The sequence below is a fragment of the Hesperophylax consimilis genome, chromosome 1 (genome assembly GCF_061612785.1).
Source record: "Hesperophylax consimilis isolate HC1 chromosome 1, BYU_Hcon_1.0, whole genome shotgun sequence".
NCBI lineage: Eukaryota > Metazoa > Arthropoda > Insecta > Trichoptera > Limnephilidae > Hesperophylax > Hesperophylax consimilis.
In genome coordinates, this window is record NC_142836.1 from 28,834,784 (window position 1) to 28,861,587 (window position 26,804).

Consider the following 26,804-nt stretch of genomic DNA (forward strand, 5'->3'; position numbering starts at 1 on the left):
CAAAACTACAATAATGGATAAGGAAATAAATCCCGAAAATTTAATACCACTGGTCGAAGAAAGAGTATGGTAATATTTTATCTTTAACTAAATAAAAACAAAACACTTGGTGTACACAACTTTTGTACATAAAAAATTTTATTTTTATTTTTTTAAGTTTACTTTTTTTAAATTTTAAAGCTTTAATGAGATGCACGGAAGAGCGTATTAGTTAAATAAACACATAATAAAAAATATTTGAGTGTTTATTGTTTTCTTACTTTAAAATATCGATAGCCTTTCTTCAGGACAAATGCACTTTCTCAATTTTGTATTTTGATATGTTAAGCTCTCTGAAACTCAATCCAGTAGATGGTTAAAGGAAGTGATAGACATTCTCTTAAGCCATTAAGCGCCCTTGAGGTGATTTTTCATGGTGAAAACGGCGCTATATAAATAATCCAATCATTATTATTCTGAAATAATTAAAGAACTTTAGTTCATCACTTCTCAACTCACCAATTAACACTTGGAAAATTCCTACAGAAAATCATTCGGCTATGATTGGGTGTACCCAAAATTTTCTTTTCACTTTTTTCCTTCTTTTTAATAAGTACAACATGACAACAAGAGCTTCATCGTCGTCCATTGCGCACCATTACTGAAGAATGAGCAAATAACATGTTTTTGTTGAATCGACAATTATTTTTTTTCGTAGAGTATGGTCCGTTTTTAAAACGGATCCGTTTTTAAAACGGAAGTGTGAACAGGGCCATTGGCCATCTGTTTTTAAAACGGGACCCGCCTCCGATTTGAAAACGGAAGTGGGAACGGGCCCTAAGGATGTATTACGATATTTGATGAGTTTAATATAGTTTCCTTTTGATAAAATATTCTTCCACAAATAAAGACAAGAAGTTGAAGATGCAATCACATTTCTTTTGCAATCACATTTTTAAAATACATGTACATAGTTGGAACCCTTACAGAGAGATTAGTATAAAATGTTCATATAAAACTAGCTGTAATCCGCCACGCGTTGCTATGTCTCAGTCTATCTGTGCATATAGAGAAATATTAGTGTTGCTTTTATGTCTAACAGATTGCGCTGTTTTTCAAAAAAAGCATGTTTTTCCAAAAGGTGGCACTGCTTTTAAAAAAAGCAAGTTTTTACCTGGCACAGGTGACATCTATATAATATAGGAATATAAAAACAAATGCGTATTCGAATTCAACATTCTGTCAAAATTTCAAAGCAATCGGTGAAGAACTTTTGCAGATTTAAGATTTTGAAGAAACGAACATTTATATTTTTATTTATATATATTTAGGAGAAAAAAATGAAATAGGGAAAAGCGAAGGACTTTGTGAAAGGATGATCATAAAAATAGAAAGAAAATTTTTTAAAACATCTTGTGGGGAATTAAGAGAGTTTTGGATAATGCTCGAGAGGTAGCTGAAGAAATCAATATTAAATCAATTTCTCAGCCAGAGGTAATACAGAGGAAATGGAAATTGTTTGCTTACGAATCAGAAGATGAATCCATCTCCAGCTGACCCCAAAGAAACGTTCAGAGCCAATTTACTGTTTTGCAATATTGGACATGACAATTAGTTCTGTAAAAGGACGATGTCCACAATTTAATGAAATTGCAAGGTTATTTAAACAAATGTTAAAATATTTTTGTTGTCCTCTCCTAAACACAAGCAGCTGCTTTATTAGGAGAGTGATTGAAATATTTGTGTTTGTTTATATTGTTATAAAATTGTAAATCTTGTTTATATGTTTCAATAAAAAAAAAATAAAAAATAAAAAAATTAAAAAAAATAAAAAATTTGGTTTTCAGTTCAATACTGACCTAAAGATGAAAGCTTCTAAAGAACTCATAGATTTGTGTCAAATTGGAAACAACTCTATTTTGGAATAGCCCTTGATAAACCCCATATTTTCTAAGATACATTGATGTGCCAGCTCTCTACTATGTGGAATAAGTCCTCATAGTAGAGAGCTGGTAGGGTGTACCCAAAAGAAACCGAACTGATGTTGAGGGGGGCTTAGATTTTGTAGTACCGGCTTTGCCGGTAGAACTGTGTACAGCTATCATTCCTATGCAAGATAACTAGGAACAGCCCTGGGAATGAGAGAGTAAACACAAGCAATAAACTACAAAAAAGGGTTGAACACGAAATATAACGCAAATATATGTTATGCACTAGAATCAAAAGACAAATAGGTAAGCATGTGTTTCATCACCATTAGGATCCATTAAAAACCAATGAGGATCTTATAATCAACCCTTACTGTGTGGCTGGTTACATTAGCAGTTGAGTTACACTGCAGTGTATAGAGCTAGGTTTTAGAAGTTTTCAATGCATTTAATTACTGTCCAAGAAAATACCAAAGTGAAAAAGTTAATTTGTAGAAGCGTTTCTATTGTTTCATATATAATTTTCGAATACTAAATTGAGTAATAAGAGAGAGACTAACTAATTACCTAACCTTACGTCATTTCACCGCAGGGGCAGGCAGTGGATGGACTGCCAAACATCTTGGTCTTGGCACACTCCTTCATTCACATTCACACATCATCTCATGCTTACCCTTCTGTTTTTCTGATTCTTGACATAGCCCGACTCAAATGTTTGGCTCACTTGATTGTGCCATCTCTTCCTCGGGCGTGCCTGACTATTTCTACCATTCACATTTGTATCAAATATTTTCCTTTCACTTCTCTTGAGAGATACTCCTTGTGAGAGATCTGCAAATATTTATTGTAAAAGACCTGTTTATCATGTTCGTTGGTGTCCCTTGTCAAAATCCATTAGACGCCTAGGTAGATGATCACTGTAATCAATAGTATTCGGATGATTTGTATTTTTGTGCAGTGCTGTTTTTATGAAAAATAATCTCAAGGATGATGTGTTAGGACTGTTAGGTGTTAGGTTTTATTAGGACTACTCCAATTGCTCCCGCATAGGGCCGGCCCTGTACCTACCATACAGTTGTTGTTATAAATATGCAAACCTGATTTTTCTGAACCTTTTCTTGGAGACGGGCCTCCGATGCGAGCCGTGGCAGTCCACGGCAGAGGGGCCGCTAACCCGCGTGGCCTCGAGCCCCTTCTCCGAAGCCTTACACTCGAACTCCACGGCCTCCTCGTCCCCCAGGGACCGGAACCCGGGCATCTGGATGACACTCTGAAAATAAAGATGATGGTTGACATTATAATGATTTTGCACAAAAACGGCGCTATACAAGTCATCCAATTATTATTATTATTATTATTATTATAAAAGAAAATTAAACATTACAAAAACAAATACTTACATAAATCGAAATTAAAAAATTATAATTATTGCTCATGCATGATGGAAAGTTTTTAGTTTTATAATTACCTACCAAAGAATTCGGTCAGCTGTACAAGTTTAAAAAATATAAATAAATATTTATGTAAGTAGTTGTAATAATTGGACAAAAGTAGTAGAAATAATATACATATTGCGATTTTAGTCTTTGCGAACGGAAAGGACTTCTAGGACTAGTTTTCGGGATCTAGTAAAGCATTCCCAGAAGAGGTCAATATTGAAGTCCATTGGTGTATGAACCGTGGGTCTACCTAAGAATTTGATTTATTCCATTAAATTGACTGTCGTAGAATATATGCACAAAAAATGAATAAAAAGACAACTATTTTTAGGACAGGTTTTTTCACAGAGTTTGAACAATTCATCAAATTACGTAAAAGTAAATATTCAAGTTCTGTGAATGACTGTGAAGTTATGTTAGAATCCAAGTACTGTGAAACAACCGGCCCGTGATGAAATAATAACATAACTTGAATGGTATTCTTACAGAACTTTAATTTTAACTATTATTTAATTTCTGTGAAATAACCCGTCTTTACGGTTCCCGACAAATCAGAACACTCGAACGGTGATATAAAGTCATTAAAAAAACTAACCTTACATAACCATTTTGTTCAAGACATTAATTACTTTTCATAAGTGTTCTGATTTTTCCGATTACCCTTTTTAGAACAGATAAAGGTCGAAGTGACACAATATTTTAGTATTAAGGCGATGCACTACGTCGTGTAATATTTTAAATAGAGCCGTTATCAATAATAACCCTTACGTAGATGGCGATAAGGTTTAAATTCCCGCTTAACACATAACACATGATGTTCAGGCATAAATATTTAATTTTTTTCCGATCATTTTATAAGTAACTTAATTTTCCACATTATACAATAATATCATAACCGAAAATGGGTTCGTAAGTAGGAGATTTTGAACTTTAAAGCAGTTTTCATAGGCCCATACATTATTTTTTTCTGGGCTTATAAAAAGACTTTTATAAAAAATACTCGATTATTTCAAAGGTCAAGATGTATTCTACTCCCAGTATTTAATTAAAGTATCTGAAACATTTCTAGGCGACCAAATTTTCAAACCAAAAACACATGATCTGATAGTATTATTGTCCCAGCGTCTGGACGGTGTAGGCCCTCTGATTGGTCAAATTTAAATTGTCTGTTTCGGGTAACTTGAATATTAAGACACAATTCCATACTAAATTAGGATCGCCTCATAATAATACGAGATTTCTTCATAAGCATCGTTTCTGCTCATATAATTTTTGGATAATATCGAAGAAAATATGTTTTAGAAAGTTCATAATCCATTGGATTAATTACATTACAATGAAAATTCTCCACAGTTACGTGATTATGTTTGACGTTTATAAAAATTCACGCGTTTCTTCAAGATGGCCGACAGAGCGCACCTCTGGCGGTTTAAAAACGAACCAAATGCCTGGCGCGAATATTTAAATATGCAGCTAACAATACTTGACTACTTACCATTAACAAGCGTTTACAAGCGTTTACCATTAACAAGAAAAAAACCCGCGGAGCGGGTTTTTAACTGCTAGTTTTGCATTACTACGCATCGCCTTAAAATGTAATGTGTCTATCACTGCACTGACCATTCTGACAGTACGACAGAGTCAGATAACATTAAAAATATCGTATTTTGCAAGATGATTAACCTTGAAGACTTTCTCGTAATACTGTGATCAAAACATTGACCGATACACAACATATTGATAATTTTTAATAGCAACAACACAAAATATACGGTTAAGTTGAAGAACCAGCGGGCCAGTTAATGTTTTCTATGATACCCCGTCACATCCGGGGGGCATAGATAAAAGTTAACTTTGATAAACTTGACTACGATTTGTGCGTTAACTAATACAAACAGCATTCATACATACGAGTAGACAACAATATCTTCGTGTTAATTTGATTTAACTTTTCACTTCTCGATACGAGTTTAAACTTCGTGGTAATCCACAAATTTACTGATAGATTTAGGTTTGGGTTAAAATGTGAATACCACACTAGATTTTCACTGCCCAAAACGAATCGTAAAACTCGAGGATAATATTAAGCCGACTGATGTCCAGATATTTTTACTAAACATAAATAAAGTCTTTTATTTAGAATTTTTAGGACCAGCAATGATGTTGTTTTGCAAGGCTTTCTGATATACTAGCTAACGAGTACCCGGCTAAGCTTATGGGGTTGTGAATGATAAGGAGTTTAATTTGTTAGGTTGTGAATTCTAGCGTAAACAAATTTTTTCTACTTTCTATAAATATAATATGCATGTTTTAGAAATTTTTTAAATTTAGAAATTTTCTAAGTGATAGGTGGAATTCTATCAAATCCTTTGCGTAGTTTAGATGAAATAAGCGCACAAACAGACAGACTCAGTATATACCCAAAATATTGTAAACACGAGGCACAAAACCAAAGAACTCATACAAACACCTAAAACAAACACAACAGTGGTCAAAAAAAAATATACAATAACCTACCTGAAAAAACAAGACAATCGAATAATATTAACAATGACCTACCAGGTAAGTATTGTACTGTATATTTTCTCCATAAATAGTTAAGTAATAACATAGATCACTGTAGAAATGTATTATAAGTTTGTACAGCGCCCTTGAGGTGTTTTTGCACAAAAACGGCGCTATACAAGTCATCCAAGTATTATTATTATTTATTAAATACAAAATCCTGATCAAACAATGTATCATGGAAAAAGGTCGTGCAAAAATTAGTCACCACACCCAAATATTACCCTCTATCTCATTATTGTTACCACTACCTACCAACCTGAAAATTCTTGTCAAATATTTTTGCTTTATTGAAAAATGTTCTTTATTTTACTATTATAAAATATTTGTCTATCTCGACACAGGATTTCCTAGAGAGACAGGCAAAGCCAAAAAAATATATGTAAACCTTTTTATATAGATGCACATAATAAATAAAAAATATATTATATACATATTACCGACCCGTTTCAAATCTGCCTTTTTTATCAAAAATATTAGAAAAAATCGCTGCCTCACAGGTCATATGTCACTTAAATTCAAATGAATTATTAACCAAATACCAATCTGCATATAGACGGTTCCACTCCACAGAAACCGGGTTACTACGTGTTTTGTCGGACATAACTACTGCCATTGAGTCGGGTAAACTGGCACTTCTTTCAGTCTTGGAAATGAGTGCTGCATTTGACACGATTGACCATGACTTTCTTATTAAACGATTAGATGAATCATTTGGTTTAAACTGTGATGTTAAGACCTGGCTGACATCGTACCTGGCCAACCGTTTACAAGCCGTAAAAGTAGGAAAAAACCAATCAAATTATGCAACCCTTTCATCTGGAGTACCCCAAGGGTCCGTTCTGGGCCCACTACTCTTCATCCTCTTCACAAATGATGTCGCTAAAATAATAGAATCATTCGGCCTTCTATCTCACTGCTACGCTGATGACCAGCAAGTTTATTTTTACTGCTTACCAGAAGAAATAAACAGTCTAAAAATTCGTATAACTGAGTGTATAGAAGCAATTACTCGCTGGATGACCTTAAATAGATTGAAACTGAATCCCACAAAGACTGAGTTTCTGTGGACTGCTACAAGCAGACGTCAGCATAACATTGAAAACTCCCCAATAACCATTTCCGGACGATAATTTTTCCCTTAAAACGTCAATCTGGACGCTAATTTTTCCCTTAAAACTCAGGTGAACAGAACTGTAAGCACGGGGTTCTTTCAATTAAGGCAAATTAAAGCAGTGCGGAGAAACCTGCCAACAGAGGCGACTAAATTGCTAGTCAATTCCTATGTTGTTTCACGTCTAGATTATTGCAACGGAATATATGCAAATCTCCCTAAATGTCAAATCAACAAATTACAATCCGTTTTCAACGCCGCGGCAAGGCTTATCACCGGAGTATCTAAATACTCCCACATTTCAGAGCATCTCAAAAATCTGCACTGGCTCAAATGTCCTGAAAGAATCCAGTTCAAGGTATGCTGGATGGTATTTAAGTCACTTAACGGAATGGCTCCGGCTTATTTATCAGAATTGTGTATTCCAGAAGATTCCAATTCCCGACAGTCAACCCTTAGGTCAGCAACGTCATCAGCTATCGGAAGGTTGAAGGAACCAAAGCGCACACCAGACACTAAGTTCGGTGAGCGTGCTTTTGCCGTGTCAGGACCTAAAGCCTGGAATGGACTGCCACATGATTTGAGAATGATCGCAGACTCGACAGAATTTAGGTCTAAACTTAAAACGCACCTTTTCAGACAGTCGTATCCATAATTTCAGAAACCTCCACTTTCACAGTTGACGGCAATTTAAATTTAAATTTAAATTAACAAAATGTAAAAAATACTAAAAATAAAATAAAATAAATAAAAATAATAATTAAAAATAAATAAATAAAAATGATAACGACTAACAATTTGTAGGCTTTTAAGACAGTTGAAATACATTTAAATTAAAATAAAAACTATAGCAGACTTAAGATCATGCGACGACCAGTGTTTTTTGATATAGTGTCCTCTGCGTGCAGCTCTATCTTTTATAAGCATAAACTTTTTAATATAAGTGTGTTTGTTGGAAGTGACTTGCCAGGTAAGTATGTTTTGGTATCTTTTCTAAATAACAAATGTAGATCCTAGGAAATAAATTGTACAGCGCCCTTGAGGTGATTTTTCACAAAAACGGCGCTCTACAAATTATCCAATTATTATTATTTTTTTTTTTTTTTTTTTAAACTTCCGATTTAGTTGTCCGGGTTAAGTCTTCCCCAAAGGAAAAACTTAACCCTTCCACTCACTTTTCCACAAATGATCAGCTAGTCAATCAACACTATGTAAGTGCATTATATAAGTAAAATAAATACAAAACAATACAAGAACAACAACACGTCAAATCACCAGATATCAAATGGGAAAAAAAATTCACCGTCTCCAGATATTTTCATATCAGAGGGTTCGGCTCGGTAGAACTTCTAACAGGGCCTATAAATCCTACTGATCCCTCAACATAAATATTTAAAAAATCTTTTGTTATCCTACATGTATTCAAAATGACCGACTTTTGCATCTTTATATTAATAGAAAAATGGTAATATTTGACAAGTTCTGAAGGCATTTTCTTCCACTCTTGATAGTGCAAATGTCCTCCTATTTGTTTTTTTCCTAAACGAAAAATAAACAAAAAAATGAACATTTCTATCCCGATATCAACCACTGTTTGAAATGATTTTATTTTATTACTTTCAGATGAATTTTGATATATTCTAACCCTAACTACTCTCCTTTTTTACACAAGTTCTATTTAATCCCTTTATACGAATCGCGCCATAGGATTTATTAAGTGATTGTAAGTCACCAATTTCCTTAATTCAAGTCATGCGTTTCTGTTACACGATCAGTTTGTCAAGTATCCAAATACAATATAGTTTTTTTTTTAAATAATCTTCACTCCTAAAAAAGGGTGCCAGTTTCTATTCGAGCTTACTAATTCAACCTAAAAACTTACCTTTTTAAGCTGTCGTACCCTTAAATTAAATATACCAATCCTAAGAGAAAGTCCAGTTATATTCAATTTTTCAATACTAAGTCCTAAATCCTGTATCTAAATTTCGCCAATAAACAATTAGATGATGTTAATTAAGTGTTAATCTCAAGTGACCTACCAGGTAAGTATTGTACTGTATATTTTCTTCATAAATAGTTAAGTAATAACATAGATCACTGTAGAAATGTGTTATAAGTTTGTACAGCGCCCTTGAGGTGTTTTTGCACAAAAACGGCGCTATACAAGTCATCCAAGTATTATTATTTTATTATTAACAAATTATAAAAAAGCAGCAACATTCAAAGTTTTTCAATCGGATCTAGAGTCTCGCACGAGCATGAGCATGGACTGTAATCAGTCCAGTATGGAGGTAGACTTTGAGAGAATTTTAACTAACAAAATAGCGTCCTGTAAAGTTTACGGGCTTGGAGTCAAAATTGTTAAATCGTATAAAATTATTACCAATAATAAATCTATCTCTTCCAATAATAATAATTAAAGTTTTTTCGCATAACAAATACAAGAAACTTACCTGATGTACAAAAACGTCCTGGCCCCCGTCATCAGGAGTGATGAACCCCCAACCCTTGGCGACATTGAACCACTTACATCTTCCGGTCCTAGCTCCTCCCGTGCTTCCTGCACCCCCTGCAGAACCTGGAATAGAAGATAGAAAGAGGTTAAAATTATTTTAATTTATTAGGAGAGATCGTTCTAAGTACAAAATTTGTATTATGTGCTGCCAAATTAATTCTTTGAAAATTAGCATTTTGGACACTCTGCCTTCAAGTATATATGTTGGTAAACCGATATTTTAGGAAAATCTTAACCCTATGTCTCGGTCTCTGGTCTTAATATGGTATTGAACAGAACTAGCATCGGTAATATATACACAGTTTAAGTACGATTTCCGAAGTAAAGAAAATGCGTTATCGTGTGAACAAACCAAACCCAACAAGCTTACATATTATGTAAGTTTCATCGATATCGACCTTATCCAAAAAGCTTTTCGGTGTCAAATACATTTACATACAAATTTACATCAATTTGCTCGCCTTAGTCGAAAGTTGAAAGTTGATAAATAAATCTGAAATTCATAAGAAATTACAATGTTATTGACATCTGGGATCTTAACCCATCGGTTAAGAAAGATTCCAAAGAACTTAATTTGATATCCCTTATATTTACACGCAGGGAATAAATAGAATGTAAATAATAAACACACACACATATATGAACTTGTCGGTGTAATAAAAATAACTAGGTAAATAGTTTATGAACGGGGCGCCAACTTTCATGGTTTGAAATATACACACAATATGTTCACAGGAAGGACAGGAACAGTTGTTTTGACCTAGCGAGTTAGCATCTATAGGTATTATCAAAAACTCTTGATAAAATATGAACAATCGTTAAAAATAATGAACACCATCCCCTCAATCCCCGACTCGGTGCCCTTTCCCAAAAATGCCTGACTTATTTACTATAAAAAACATGATGCCGTCATCCACATTGCTTTAGTAGAAATAGCTCCGAAAGCTAACATAGCTGAATGCAATAAATGCTTATCGTCATTCCTGTTAGGTCTTTGGCCTAAACCCCAAAACCGTTTTACGTGCCTCCTTCTACGCGTAGACCCTCGCGTTTCCGTTCTTTGTCTAAAAATAATTATGCACACTAAATTGTAACCAAATTACTTCCAATCTCATTAAAAATATAAATTTAAAATGATAATGCATTCAGATATTCGTTTTTGATTGGCATTTCTCAGAATTTTGACTAAGAGGGTGCAAAATAATTACATAGCCAAACAACGGTGGGTCAACGATTCACTCCGGTAAAATTTTCATAAATTATTGCGCGACCTTTTCACATATTCTTTGGAAAAATAAGTTTCTTTTCTTACTAAATATATTCTGTATATTAGGTAGGTGGCTTAGATAGATAGAGGTATTTATAAATTTCGTTGACACAGAAATGCAATCCAATGAATCATAGGATACTCGGTTACTAGCTTTTATCCGTCCAATTATTATTAGATGTTTTTTTTTACAAATTAAAAAACCTGTTTTTTCGTCATTACTACCATAATTTTTCTTTTCACTAGGGAGGGAATATAAGTCCTTTTCATGATGTATGCATTTCTGTTGTAGTCATACGTTTTTTCATGCACCTAATAAATAGACTGCCAAAGTACTAAGTTAATATATTTTCATACATACAGCAGTTTAAAACCATCAAATAACAAAATAATATTGTAAAATAACCAAGATTATAATAAATAACAAAAAAATAACTAGATTTGTTTTCATTCAGCTTTCGAAAATTCACATAATTAATTTGGTTGGCTTCTTAGGTTAGCTTGGATCTATCCAACATCGACGTATAGGTAAAAGGTAGCTATGTAACTAAGGAGCCGAAAGTTTCGTCAGAGCGGAGATAATAGAGTGTAATGGATTTTAAATGGTTTCCTTGCTGGTTGATTACTACCTAAACGTGGAATTTTTTAACATTTTAAATTTCGGTGACTCATTGTAAATCGAAATGAGACGAATTGAATCGAAGATACTTCCAAATTTAAAAAAAAAAGAAAGAAAACGTTTACATACTTTGAGAAATTTAAAATACAATTATTTTAATTGTATGTTGGTTGTTAAAAATATTCTAACCTACCTGAACATTGAGAGGCGACTCCTAGTACCCATTGAAGTACTTGAACCGGTTACCGCGAGTAAAATGAGCATTGCATCTAAACGGGTAATATCGTGGAGATTACTATCCATCCTTCTATTGAGGTCCCATATATTCAATTTTCTTTCTGAATGGGAACGCGTATAATTCGATTCTTCGAGCCGACAACAATGGCCAAACTTTCGGTCCTTCCGTGAATAAAAGTTTTCGCTGTACACAACACCCCATTGTCGCGCAAACTTGTAAAACATCACAGGTATATTGGGTACTTTACGGTAAGAAGAAGGTACAAGCAAAGTTAGAATGTAGCCGGTAGGTGAATAGGATTACTATCTTTGCGAGTTTTACCCGAAGACCTATTTGGGTTTCACGATATTCTAGATTCACGTCCGAATTATGAATGAATAATTTTGTTCAAAAACATGTGTGCATGTACGTTTCATTTTTATATTATATATGCAATACATAATATTATCAATTAATTTATAAAAAAATAGTTCTGAAGACATTATCAAAATATGTACTTCAGTATGAGAAACAGCTGTCACTCGTAATAATAATTAAACAGCAGAACTTGTTTACAAACAAACTGTTTTTTATAAATTAACTGATAACATAATTGAATATATAAAAAATGAAAATAAAATGGAGTTCTACAAATTATACTTTATAATAATAAATTTGTTCGTTTCGTTTGGCTGTATAAATTGTGACTATTTAAGTCACTATGTACATATATTATATATAAAAAAAATGAAAATAAAATGGAGTTCTACAAATTATACTTTATAATAATAAATTGGTTCGTTTCATTTGGCTGTATAAATTGTGACTGTTTAAGTCACTATGTACATATATTATATATAAAAAATGAAAATAAAAGGGAGTTCTACAAATTATACTTTATAATAATAAATTTGTTCGTTTCATTTGGCTGTATAAATTGTGACTAAATATGTTTAAATTTTACTTTCTTACCCACAAGACAATATATTTCGGTGAATGTTACTAAAATGTGTGTTTATTTATAGTGTAGGTTTTGAATATAATATGTACTTAATTTTACATAAACTTTTATAATGCGCAAAATTCAAATAAATCACGATGATTCTTTTGCGAAAATGAAAACATAGAAACAGACAAACTTATCAAAGTAATATGTATTACTAAATTTAAGAGAGTCAATGACCCTTTTTTATATATGTTGTTGGTAAGCCTTATACTTTTATTAATAATTAAATATGTAGTGGCATTACAAACACAAATCAAACTCATAATATAGAGGTAATGAGTATAATGACATCATAAGATTCCCATAGAAGTAAGTACGTTCCTCATCATCAGAACTGTAATATGATATCTATCAATTATTTTTTTATTGTTTTGATGAAACCTTATAATGGGTACTCCATGAGTAGGCTCAGTGAACACTATTATAGTATTGGTATATGTGTAGATTGTTAGTACTCGATCTCATTGAACTATAAAACCTAACCATGGGATCTTTCAGATATTAGTAGGTATGATCTTCGGCATTCTCTATACACACGAAGGTAGCATTATTGTATTATGATTTATAAGAATCTTCCTCAATTCGAATGCACCGTGAGAGTTTGGAATTAAGATGCTCATAAATAGATGAACTGAATAGAAGGACGGATGATATATATTAATAATTCTCCAGAATTAAACACAAATGTTTTTTTCCACTGCTCATAAACATACCAGCTTAGTAAATAACAAGTAAGGAAACTACTGAAAGTTTTAAAAATTGCATTCACGGCTATATATTAATGTATAACACTGTGTGTACTTACCAAAATCGAAATATAATCATAAAATCAAAAATTTATCATGAAAAATCCTTTATTTGCCCATTTACTTCCATAATCATCCTTTTACACCAGTTTTTACTTCTAGCCACGTTTTGACTAACTAGAAGACTTGAATTTCAAAAAACATACATAAAAACACTTTACATGAGGCCAAAATAGTTAAAAAAAATAACCCCTTACAAATGAATGCTTTAATTTTGTCCACTTCTGATGCTACCCAACAACAGATTAAGTAAATTAATATGTAGAATGAGACAGTGTGACACCTGTCAATGGTAATACTAATACAATAATAGGTACATTTTCCCACATACTGATACCAGATAACGTAACATTTCCTTAACTTAAATAATCTATGGCTATGATTTGTGATTTTCACGACCAAAAGTATTATAGTGATTTATTTTTAGGGTAATATGCCGTGTTGCGCTATTTCCTCTTAAGCCAACCTTTCGGACAGCATTAGAGTGTTCATCATCAGGGCAGATGTGTAATCGAAGATTATGGTGAAGTGTGTGCTTATGCGACCGTGGTTATTACGAAGCTGTTGATCCTGCCTCAGCAAAAGCTCATTCCCCGAAGTTCGTGCTAGGATTGCTTATATGCGCTGAGAGTATAACTACGGATGATGATGATATTAATCGAAGCTTTGATTGAAGATGTCAGCTGCTGATACGTACGGTGGTAGCATTTCATACTGGTGTTGTCTTTAAAGCTATCCAATATAGCTTTAATTGGATTCGCTTAAGATACATTACTATTTTGGTTCTTAAGCCAACACAGCATCCAAAGATGAATGAAAATATCTGGAAACTGCCGGTATCAGCCTCAAGCAGACCAAATGTTGCCCTTAAATCATTAAAACAAATAATAAATAGCAGGGGTCCTGGCAAAGAGCCCTGCGGCATTCCCGATGGGTTTCAAAGGAAGACTATTTACCTTTCTCATGAACAGGTTGGCATTGGTACAAAATATTGCAGCTTACGTAATACATCTACAATTAGCGAGGCTATTTTTACATTCTAAATAATATTATTACGTTAGCATTATATTTTATTGTTGTTTTGGAAAAGTCTACATAATATTTCAAAATAAATTTCGCTTGTTGTTAAGTAGGTACCAAGCAGAGATGTGCAAAATGGGTACCCAAAACCATTTGAAATGCAAAATGGAAATGGGTCAAAACTTTTCCATTTGAAAATGCAAAATGCAAAATGGTTTTTAGAAAAGCATTTCAAATGCAAAATGCAAAATACCTATTTTCAAAATGCATTGAAAATGCAAAATGGTTTCTCAGGTTCAAAATTATTAATGAATTTTTAAACAACTTTGTCATTTAATAATGGACATCAATGTAGAACTACTTGTGGAATAACAAATCATACATACTGATATGTCCTGTGTAAAAAACAATTGTATTTGAGTGGAATATAATAGAATCTATTATTAACTAAATATTGTCATTTTTAATGATTTTTTCTTGGGGCCATCATCATTTGTGTAGTAACTCTCTAGTGAGGGGACATCCACCAGTGAACAATAAAGAAATACAGGACAGTGAGACAATCAGACAATATAAAATGTTGTTTTCTAGTCCGCACCCATTATTTGACCATAGATTGTCACAAAAAACTCCAAGCAGGCGCACTAAAAAACCCACAGATAATATAATACAACTTTGAGAAAACCAATATATATTCTATATTATTTAGGTATTATGTAGCCTTAGCCATTAATAGATTTTAGAAGTACGAGCTTCTCAAAAACATCATCACTCATCTTTCTTCTATGAGGTCTCATGATTATACCTCCATTTGAAAAGAGACATTCAACTGGTGCTGAACTCGGAAGACAAGTATTGCATTTGATGAACATGTGCCTAACAGTAGAGTAAAAAATTTGCTCGGGACTAATATTGGCAACGTAAAAAATAGAAACTGCTATCTAAAATTTAATATTACAGCATCGTGGCCCCGTGTTCACTATTTGAATCTGTATTTTTTTAATGGTATCACTCATTTTCCAGGGCTTCTACCAGGGAGCAACTTGACAGACGTAAATTATCTTTCATAGCGAGGTTGAGGACCGACTGATATACGGGGCCTATGATAAAAAGATGAGTGGAGATAACAGGAAGAATGTTGCAAAAAAGCATTTAAAATGGAAAATGCATTGAGAAAAGCATTTAAAATGCAAAATGCAAAATGGTTTTTAGAAAAGCATTTAAAATGCAAAATGCAAAATACCCATTTTGCATTTTGCATTTCCATTTGAAATGGATTTATTTGAAATAAAGCACATCTCTGGTACCAAGCTTAAAGATTACATAGATCATAGGTTTAAAAGACTTCGATGTCATGTAGATCATTTTGGTTGCAGAGTAGGAACTTACTTAAAATATAATATATTTTTAACTATAGGTACATATGACTAAGGTATGTGATTTTTTTTTCAATACATAAGGAAATAGTATCTGAATTTTAATGTATAAAATCTATTCACACTTTTAAAGGGTTAACAAGCATTATTCAACATGTAAATAATAAGGATGCAGTCGGTAGATATTACATCATAGAAAAAGGATTTATAAGGAAGGGCATTTCTACGATAAAAAACCGAACCCTTGCATAATTTTATAAACGTTACGGCAATAGGGGGAAACGCTTCCCAAACCTTTATTCTGTTTGCATTAACAAATAATAATGGTGCACAATAATTGTAAGAGGGGTGCATTCTTTAGTGCTCAAAATATCTACCTGCTTTCATACATCGGATTGTATAATTTAACGTGAGAAAATAATAAATTTTCTGTTTGTAGTGAACAAACAACGTGTTTAATTTTAAGACAATGTTTCAACAGATGCAAATTAAAGTCAGCACTTTGATATAATATAATGTTGTAAAATAATTTAATGAACGTATCAATCATTGCATGACATACAAGAGGAAAGCTCAACTATAATACAATACGTTGTGGGTTAGATACCCATAAAATTCATAACATTTTCAGGTCGTAAGAAAGGAAAATAAGTACTTCCTTTAGTAACATAACATTTTCTGAAACTGCCACAACAGTTCTCCCGCCATCGTGTGATGTTTTCTCTAAGGTTGAAATTGGAAAGTGGAACGTGAATTCCACGTGCGAACGTTCAAAATAACAAGATGGCGACGGAACAGTAGGCAAAACAAATGCAGTACCTACGGAATGCGACGTTATGTCATGACGAAACAAACACAATAACCTAAATTCCTCACTTGAGCTTGTGTACACTAAAAAACCAGACACAGGAATGCAAGGGCCAAGGTACTACGACCATTCAAAATGAACATATCAAAAGCTTCGAAACCGATGATATAAAGGAAAAACTTTGGCCCTTTCGAGAAGGTGGGTATAATTTAATTTCTTTCCACTTTAGTACTTCACAATGGCCTTAAAATACAAGTTGAATGACAAATATTTAGTAATATAAACGTTGGAGCTAAAAAGGTCACGTAAAAAGACACCGTCATATATTTAGAGATTTGTGGAAAAGCAAATCTTTTGCTGAGTGTTCCATATAATATACAACCTTGTAAAAGGAAGTTGGGTATGTAGATCAGGTATTGACAACCTTTCGAGAAGCCACGGCCAGTTGACGATCCATATTTGTTTCGCGGGCCGTATGAGTTGTAAATATGTAGTTAGGAAAAACTTACCGTAAAGAATATACCACACAGCTGGGGTTTCCAAACTGTACATCATAATTTTTTCGCCTTTAGAACAAGAAATTTTTGCTTCCATTAAAGTGGGTCATTATAAAAAGTAGGTTTTCTCTTCACCTTTTCAAGGCAATAAGTGCATAATTTTAATTTTACAGGTACCTATAATGTCACTACATACTTAGATATTATTTTTTTATGATTTTTGTCATTTGGCCCATCTTTTGTATTTTTGCTGCAAAACATGGATTACCTACAGGGAATTTCATTGTAGAGCTATCAATAACGAAAATCCAAATCCAGATATATTTTCAAAGCATATATTTGCATAAAGATCATGAAAATCATAACATATTACTTATAGCGTAAGTGTAGCGCATAGTAATAATATTAATATTCTGGCTAATTTATATGGCGCCGTTTTTGTGAAAAATCACCTCAAGGGCGCTGTCATTACGAGATTTTTTGGTAAAACCGAGTTAGATAACATTATGAGTAATGATTGAGGAATAAATCATCAATTAAATAAAATGTAATTCAATTAAAATAGAAATCATCAGGTTACAATGACTTTTTTTATTTTCTGGATTTCTGGAGTGACTTCTTGCGCTAAGCCGACGATAGATTTAGTAAAGGTCATTTAGAATAACAACAAACAATTCACAGCTAATCTGCTGAAGTGAGCATTAATTAAGCAGGCAGGTTTGGGTACCGCCACCCGGGAACCATTTATTGGATAACTAACACCTCTGCCATAGGTCACCCCAAGCGGTTCGAAACGTTTGGTAATTTAGCAGGGGTGACCGTGTTCATCGTAGAGATGTGTTGGCACACCAGCTGCGTGGCGTGCCAGATCGGAGAGAGGCTGGTTTGGAGAGACCTTTTCACCTATCCAACTGGTCTCCCATCGCCTTGCGCCTCAGTGGGAGAGATATATTCATATGTCCGTCAATCGTATGGATACACCGATCCCTAGATTCCTTACCCAACCCTCATTCCCTTTACCTTCCCAGAACTTCCTCTCCTTCATTTCTTTAAAAAATACCCTCCACACAGCATCCCAAAAGCTAACATAAGCCCTTAGGAAAATTATTTTCCTCCTTCCTCCTATGTGGGGTTAATTTAAAAACAAAAAAATTACAAATAATATTTTTCGGGGCTAAGTTAATTTATCTATTCTAGTAGTTTGTAGGTTTGCCATGGCTGACTTAGATGAACCGTTTAACACGTGGAGCTTGCTTCTTGCTTGAGAAAGTAAGGAATGCACAGATCTTCTGTGATATTTACCATTTAGAAGAAAAGTTCGGTAAACGATGTGCTCAGCTGAATTAATAAGTCAACGGACATTGTTGCTTTCAAAGTGTAAGCTTCTTTGGTAAACGTGCTTTGCTCTAATTAACTTTCCTTGTAAATGTCAGGTAGATTGAAATGAATGACATTCCTCGTAAAGTATCTAAAAAAATAACTTCTCTGTGCAGGGCCCGAAGCAAAGAAATCGATATTAATTTATTTATTAAAATTCTACACGATGAAAAATATTAAAGCAGTAAAATAGTGGTGTTTATGGCTTTTTATCGGATTTTTGAGATTTTCTAGAGAAAAGCTGTTTACTTTACAATTGAAAAGGTTTTTTAAAAAATTATAGTGATTGAATCGAAAAGCTTACTAATAATAGGTAAACCCCTTCCCAAGAACTAAATTTCTAACGGCTTTTTCCATACAGAAGGGTGGAATTTTAAACAAAAATACCAACTTGAAACTATTTTTATCTAGTGTCTCGAATCCGAAACAGTCGAGAAACAGAAGAGATACACATTAGTAAGCTTGTCACTCGTCACCGAATTCTCAACTCTTGTAATCGGACCTTCGGACGTCTGATGTACCTAAATAGTTCAGGACAAGGGGGAGGGGGGGAGGGGTTTAACGCAATTACTTTTATTAATTTTTAAGCCTGATTAAGCAGGCCAGAAGTGAGCTGAAAAATAGAGTCTAAATAGTTTTTCCACGGAACCCTTCACGCCCTCCCCGCATTGCACCGTAAGATGACTAGTTGGCGCTGAAGCGTTAATCTTTTAAATTAAAATAATGTGAGTTTAATTCATCCGGACTATTGAATGCTTGCAGACTCCAGATCTGTGTCAAAAATGAAAAGGGACATACAATTCATTCGGTATATCGTTATAATAGTCATTAATTTCCCAAATCTAAATGGTGCAGTGTTAATAATGTCTATAAAATTGAATGAAAAACATTATGATAAAGGCAAGTGTATTTTACAATAATGTATACACGGATATAAAATTGATTGAAAAATATTTCTCAGGAAAAATTAGATATTTTCTGATTAAAGATATTATACTAAATTCTAAACGGTAGTCCCGGTTCTATGAATAGGATAAATATCAATGTTTTCAAAGAAATATCATAAAAGTATCTAGAAAAAGAGAATAAATTTTTACAATAAAAAAGGCAAAACACAAAAAAACATTTATAAATAAACCTTTTTAAATAAATCTTTTTAATTTTTTTCTTGCTGAGGTTTCTTTAAATTACATTTACAAATAGTTTTTTTTTGCAATTTTTGAATTAGATGTTTTTGCAAAAGTTTTACCATTTACTTTCTAGTCAGAACAGTGGATGAGCAACATGTTTAGACGGGACAGTGCTGTACGGGACAGTGCCAGAATACACTAAGAAATCGGGAGTAAATTCTCCTTTAATTATGATTATACCAGGTGTGCCAAATTCTCGGAAATGCAAAATACCCAATTTTAATTACATATTATTTTTAAAATACGTATTTTCTCAAAATTATTTAAATCTCATATTTTGTCTGTTGCTCATTAGTGATTAACCACTCTGTACTTGGCGTTCGACCCGGTACGTGTATCTACCTGCTCAAGAGATTAGTTCACAAGCATACGGTGACCGCCCTGTATGAATCTTGCGACAAATATTGCACAAATCTTGACAAGTTTTGGCAATATTTATTTTGTCTTTCCTTATTACGGAAAAATTAACATCGGGTGTCCGGGGGTAAAGTGCATTATTTCGGGAGGTGATTCTACATAATTGTAAAAAAAAACCATGTAGAATCACCTCCCGAAGTTAGTGCACGTACGTGCGCCATCCATTTATTTTTAAACAATAATAAAGTGGTCACCCCAAGAGCTTTGTGGCCTACATGGTGAATAAAAATATACTACAGCAAATACGAATGCTAATGTAAACGTGTATTAATTTAAGGTTTTAGGTTGTGGAAAAATATTACGACCAAACTAACAAAACATGTAAAATATGTATCTTCCCCAAAGGGACCCGATAATAAAATATAAGTTTTTCTCAATGAATGACATTTGTCTATTGTAGGTAAACATGCCCATTGATTACATTCTCCTATGTTCGGAACTTTAAAAATAAAACTAATTAACAAAGAGGGGCTAGCGTTAGTTTAATTAACTTCACACACCAAGTAAATATGACTGCAGTGAAGGTTGTAACATTACAATTAGGACGGGTTGTTTCGGAGAATTTGAACAATTCTTCAAATTTCAACGTTAATTTGCGAGCTCTGTGAAAGATATTTTCTAGTTCTGTTATTATTTCAGTTCTGTCAAGAAACTAGCCTATAATGATATAATATCAGAACTTGAATAGGACTTTCACAGAACTCGCAAATTAACGTTGAAATTTGATGAATTGTTCAAATCCTCCGAAACAACCCGTCCTTAGTTATTTACAGCAGTCATAAAACGCCGAATTAAGAGTGTTTGGATGAACTATTGTACATCATTATTTATATAGAGATTACGGATGTAGAACATATAAAGTTACAGTAAATGAAAAAAAGGTTAAAAAACAAACATAAAAAAATGCATAACATGTATATATTAATGAATTAAAACAATACTAAAGAAGAAAAAATGTATCAAACAAACATGCAAGGGGTGGCATTATTGTGTTACGATACGGTAGAAAAAAATAGGTTGATAAGAAATACAGAAAAGTAGATATATAAAAAGGTAAAAGGGGCAGTTTTACCATTTTGTGACATATGTCAATAGATAGTCGGTAAACTGTAAGTGATGTTGAAAATTTCAATGGTCAATGCAGCTTATGAGTCTTTCTGTGGATTGGCACGTTCCGATAGGCAGGAATACTCGCTTTCCGAGCATTAAAATGCTCAGAATCTCCTACGAGGATTATTGTACTTGTTAGGAATAGATGGATTACGTATAATAAGTTTGGCTAAAATATATAATTAGAAGTATACCTGCCAAGATGTTGAAAACAAGGAACAAGGATGGATGGATAGTATTTACCTATTGCAGCAATTAATATATACTTCAAACATACATGCGCCTGGGTATTGTTTCATTTATATTATTGTAAGAAAACTTTTGTAAATGCCTCATGAAGGTCGATAATATATAATGAATATGTAATTACATACTCACATCATGTCCAAAAATACATTACTAATGTATGCGCAGATATAAACCACATAAATTATAATCAAGTAATTTCTGAAAGCCTTTCATTTTATCTGAACTGCATATTCCTGAAAATAATAATATGCTATTAACAAAATGGAGGAACGATAACTATCTACACTGGTTTTCAAAGCATCGAAGGAATTGAAAAATTGCATTCCCAAATGTTTCAAATAGACTCCATTCATATACTCTACTATAAACTCATTAAAAGCTTCAAAAAACTCATTGCGAAAATTAAGTCATTTCTTTAGAACACCATCTAAGTAAAAATTTATTGCAAAAATAATTTCGAATACAACTTTGACATGTATATGGAAAATCATTTTAGTAAAATATCATATCCTTGATATGGAACCAAGAACCAAGATGCGAAAATCCTGATTCATAAGGTTTAATGTTTCAATAAACATCATCAAAAAGAATCGTCATTGCTCCCACTATCACTAACAAAAACGACGCCGGGAGCTTTTTCACTCCTAATAGAACTGTGCTTAATAACTCAATGTCAATTAAGTTAAATATTTGTACTTAAACCCATGAAATAATATCATTTTATCTCCTTTGTTATAATGACTTATTTTAACGGAAATGTTTAGTCTTGATTAATTTAGTAGTTTATTTTTAATTCGTTCCTAAAAGAATGTAAATAGGTACATATTAAAATACAGGGATTATTTATACTAACTACACTTTTAACTCGTTTTTACTATCGGTGTGTTTACTTTACGTTATTTATAATCAGTTGCATTCAGTATTAAGTGGAAGCAATATGAGTGTATAACAATATTCATAATATGAAATATATGTCAATATTTATAAAATTAAAACAATCCGTCTGAGAGAGGATCACGTTGACTTTTCTGAACAAGCATCTAAAGAAGGAAGTTTTTAACGAATTAATTGTTTTGAACCCGCATCTTTGTACAAGCTTTTAATTATTCTCACTAAGTGCTTTGTTTTGTCACCACGTTTTGCTTGGGAATGGATTTATTAAAAATTCGCTTAAAACTATATATATAACTGTACAAGTCAATGAAAAATTCTTATTAAAAAATGATACATCTGTACTGCAATTAAGCATTGTATTTTATTGAAATAATACCAAACACATTGGCATTTTTGTGATTTTTTGTGAATTCATATTCGATATCACAAATTTAAACTTCCACATGAAACCGTCATTATGAACACCAACGTACATATTATGCTACGTATACATACGCTAGGCAAACTTCCGAACTTAACCTCAACTTATGGGAAAGGAACAAAGCAACATCATCTCCGCTTGCAGTTCCTTTCCCGTAATTCGTGTCTCGGTTCGCGTTTCGGTTCGCAAATGTATACGTACCATTATAGTGGTACGGGTACATATTAAATTAATGCGATTCGGTAAAAACTTACTCGTAATTTTTTCTTCTTCATGATATAAGTTTTTAAACATAGTTTTATTACATGATTTCGAATACCATACTAGCCACATGATTAATTAATGTGGTAGTCGAAATTTGTGTGAATAAAATTATACACGATTATATGTAACACCCTGTTAATCATTGATTGATTTTTGTTATTTTCTAGCTTTGCGGTGATATTTTACAAAAATGGCAGTATACGATTTATTCAAGTATTTTTTTGAAATTATTATGTATATTTTTTTTTGTATTTTCTCCATTGAAAATCCGAAATTGTAACCATCTCTCCGTATTTCCTGATGTTGGTAACATTAAAAGTTCATCGGTGGCATTATGGACACTTACTGTACAAAACATTGTCACATAACACTCGCAGTCAATCAACGAATAAAGTGCTCGTTTCACCCGCATCAATAAAAATTAATAGAAAAATCTAATAATTCCATCAACAGAGGGACTTCCATTTGAATCATGGCCTCGAGTTGCGTCGATTTTTGTCTCTCGGTAGATATTAAATCATTACATAAATTGAGTTAACATTTTGAAAAAGCCAAATGCAACCGAATTCGAAATGTGTTAAACGTCGATATGCAACTATTAATTTGTTTTATGTAGGTACCATTCCTTATATTGTAGAGTAAAAAACACTAATAATAATTGTTTATTTATTTCAAATAAAAAGCTTTGGAATTATTTTTTTCCCGTCGTCATTGCAATTCCCGTCCACAGAGAACGAAATGATGCACGCACGAAGCGAGTCGAAATAAATAGGAATATTTTTTTATTTTTTTTTTAAAACTCACATTCTCAATGCTAGAATACACAGACTCCAGCAACAGTATGAAGTGGATTCTATGTTTCCTCCGCACCCACAAAGGACGAAAGTATTGCAATTTTTAACTTGCGTATTCAGTCCCGTCTGCCTTGGTTATGTAATGTAAAATACGCATCCGACAATTGCATCCGACGTCCAAAAAATGACTTTAATATGTGGATATAAATCACAGAATAGCATACCCTATTACGAATCGAATGAATTGTTACTGACGGCTTAGTTTAAATGACTGCATTCAAATTATTTATGCATTGTATTATTATATTTCTTTCGATTACCTGTTTAATTTTGGATCTGTAATTTTTAATGTTTTATTAATTTATAGAACTAATTTGATATATTATTTTTGTCAGTAATTGCATCTTGTTCGTTTGCCTATAGATTTGCATATTTGGTGGTAAGTAGCTAGGTAGATTAAACGTTGATCAGCATCAATAAATAAATAAATCACTTCTACAAAAAGTTAGTTAGTTTCGTTACAAAAAAGGAAAAAATTGTCCTTACGCTAAAAGTGCTCCATTATCACCCATATAATGTTGAATAAGTTGTATTAAAACTGAACTGCTCCTAAATGTGCAGAACCAGTGGGATTGTGGCAGCCCTATTTGGTGGAGCTGAAGGGAATGGAAGGGGATAGAGAGAGGTAATGGGAAGGCTGGGAAATACCCTACTCTTCAGATATGATCACTAAACGCGACTAAAGCCGTGTACGGATTTATCGAAAGGGTGATGGAGTGGGCGAATTTGCCTTTAAGTAAGTTGTAAGTAATCGGTAAGTAATACATTATTACGTCAGCGTTCTAGCGCAATAGGCATTTCAGAAATGCAAAACTTCAAATCCATAATTTTGCATTTACCCCTTGCTCTTTCAGTTGATTGTCGCGAGAAAAGAGAGAACATATTAGTCCGTGTTTCTTGAAAGAACGACATTGTTAAGTTAGGTTTCAGTAACACCCCTACGCGCACTATACAATAATACCTAAAAATGTAGTTTTTTTAGAATCATGCGTGTAACGTTAGTGCCCATTTGAAATGATTAGGTGCCGTTGCGAGCGCATGGTGGGCATTGGGCATGGGCATAGTGCACTTCTACGCGACAAAATGGTGATTTGATTAGTGTGAGTAGGTACCTATTACTCCGGTGCCAGTGCGGTAACGACAACAGGCAACTTCAGATGGGCACATTTTGTGACCGGAATTAACCTGCAGATTAGAGTAATTTACATTGCTTTGACTTCTACAGAAGTTTCATGTTCTATGAGGTAGTACCACCGTTCGTTTATTTCGTAATAAAATTATCAAAACATTTGCATAACGCAATTTAAAATATCACCACCAATCGCATTTTACTCTCGTCAACCAAATTTGAAAATTCTATGCATTAACTAAAACCTGTCCTAGGTAATCTTCTTACATTATATTACTCTGTTAGTATTAAAACCAGGTGTATTTTATGTAGTAACTTCGGAATAAATTAAAATTCATTTACACATAAGTTTGAAATTTATTCCCAATGGAGAAAACTTAATGATATGAAATACTGTTAATTTATTAAAAATCTGTTCAAATCATTCGTTTTCCTGTTAAAAACAGGACTGTAGACCTTCGACGAATGTATTGACAGATTTCCTAACAAAGTATTAGTTAAAAGCGAATTCACGTGTTCATACAAATATTGATATTAACATACTGATATTGTCGCCTTCCGTCATAACATTTAGTAGGAAAACAACACGTGTTCTCCATATATTCTGAATGACTAATATTTTAACAGGAAATTGGCATGCTATCACTTTTTTAACAGAATCATTTGTGTAATATCATCTAATCATTTCTGGGCACGGAAAATGTACATTAATACTTTGAAAATATCTAGTAAAGTAAATATGTATCAGGAACAAAAGCACACCATAATGAATATTATCACCAAATCAAAACAACAGCACAAAATAAACAAAAAACACGTCAATCATTTTTATCAGTTCAAATGCGTTTAAAATCGAAAACTTGAGGGAAAGTTTTTAACTCATCCCCGGTTGAGATATTTCTCGCTACGGCACTGCCACGAATTATTTATACACAGTAAACAGGAAGTATATATTATGCAACGTATTTACAATTCTGGTACGTTATCGTTGGCTTTCTAAAAACAAAAATGGTTGTTAATAGAAAACAATCATTTTACAATACAGTATTTTAATACTTACTTGCTGAGAGATTTCCATTTCCGCCTTGTTCGCTTTCCATTTTCGTTATTTTTGCTTTTAACAATACACTGCATAATTTTCCAACATTAAATGAAAAAAGCTAAGAACATTTTCATGTGTTTTTACCGTCAACTTCTATTTAAAACCATAAACAACAGGAACGATGAACCGTACTAAACTAACTGAAAAGCAATCGGTGTTGAAACCGTGTGTCCACTGGTGGGTATAAATTGTTAATCACTAATATTATGACGCAGCAAACTACGCTGTAACAACTAACAACACGTAGGAAATACTAGCGCCGTCCTTTGGCGGAAATTTTTGACATTCCAATTCGATGCCTGACCACGTGTGAAGGTTTAGTCGTAAATTCGAAGAAAAATACAAGCGTATAATGAATGAATCACGCAAGCTTCGGCTTCCTGCGTGTAGAGTATACTATACTACAAACAAGTAGTACTACGTGGTATATTTAAACCTCACGTGGCGTTGAATGAGTACGCCCTCGCATTCAAGCAGTTGTATTTTTTTAAAACGAAAGCTGATATCTTTCTATTGAGGTTCTTTTCCCTCAATAGTGAATCTACAGACCCGAAATGTGCAACGGAATATTGGAAGCAACGCACTTCCCCGTATATAAATGATAACTTTATCGGTTAAGAACGAACTGTTGAATGTATCGA

The 26,804-nt window shown here is 33.1% G+C and overlaps 1 protein-coding gene across 1 annotated transcript in view; it reads right to left on the reverse strand.

Moving 5' to 3' along the window:
* The window catches only part of lin-28 (protein lin-28 homolog), a 29,420-nt gene extending 3,190 nt beyond the window's left edge, over positions 1–26,230 (reverse strand). The window contains exons 1-3 of the mRNA XM_089637568.1: positions 26,122–26,230; positions 9,479–9,603; positions 3,005–3,177 (exon numbers count right to left, since the gene is read on the reverse strand). Of these exons, the coding sequence (XP_089493694.1) occupies positions 3,005–3,177; positions 9,479–9,603; positions 26,122–26,161 (338 nt within the window). The 5' untranslated portion in view covers positions 26,162–26,230. The remainder of the gene's footprint in view (positions 1–3,004; positions 3,178–9,478; positions 9,604–26,121) is intronic.
* Between the last annotated feature and the right edge of the window lie 574 nt (positions 26,231–26,804).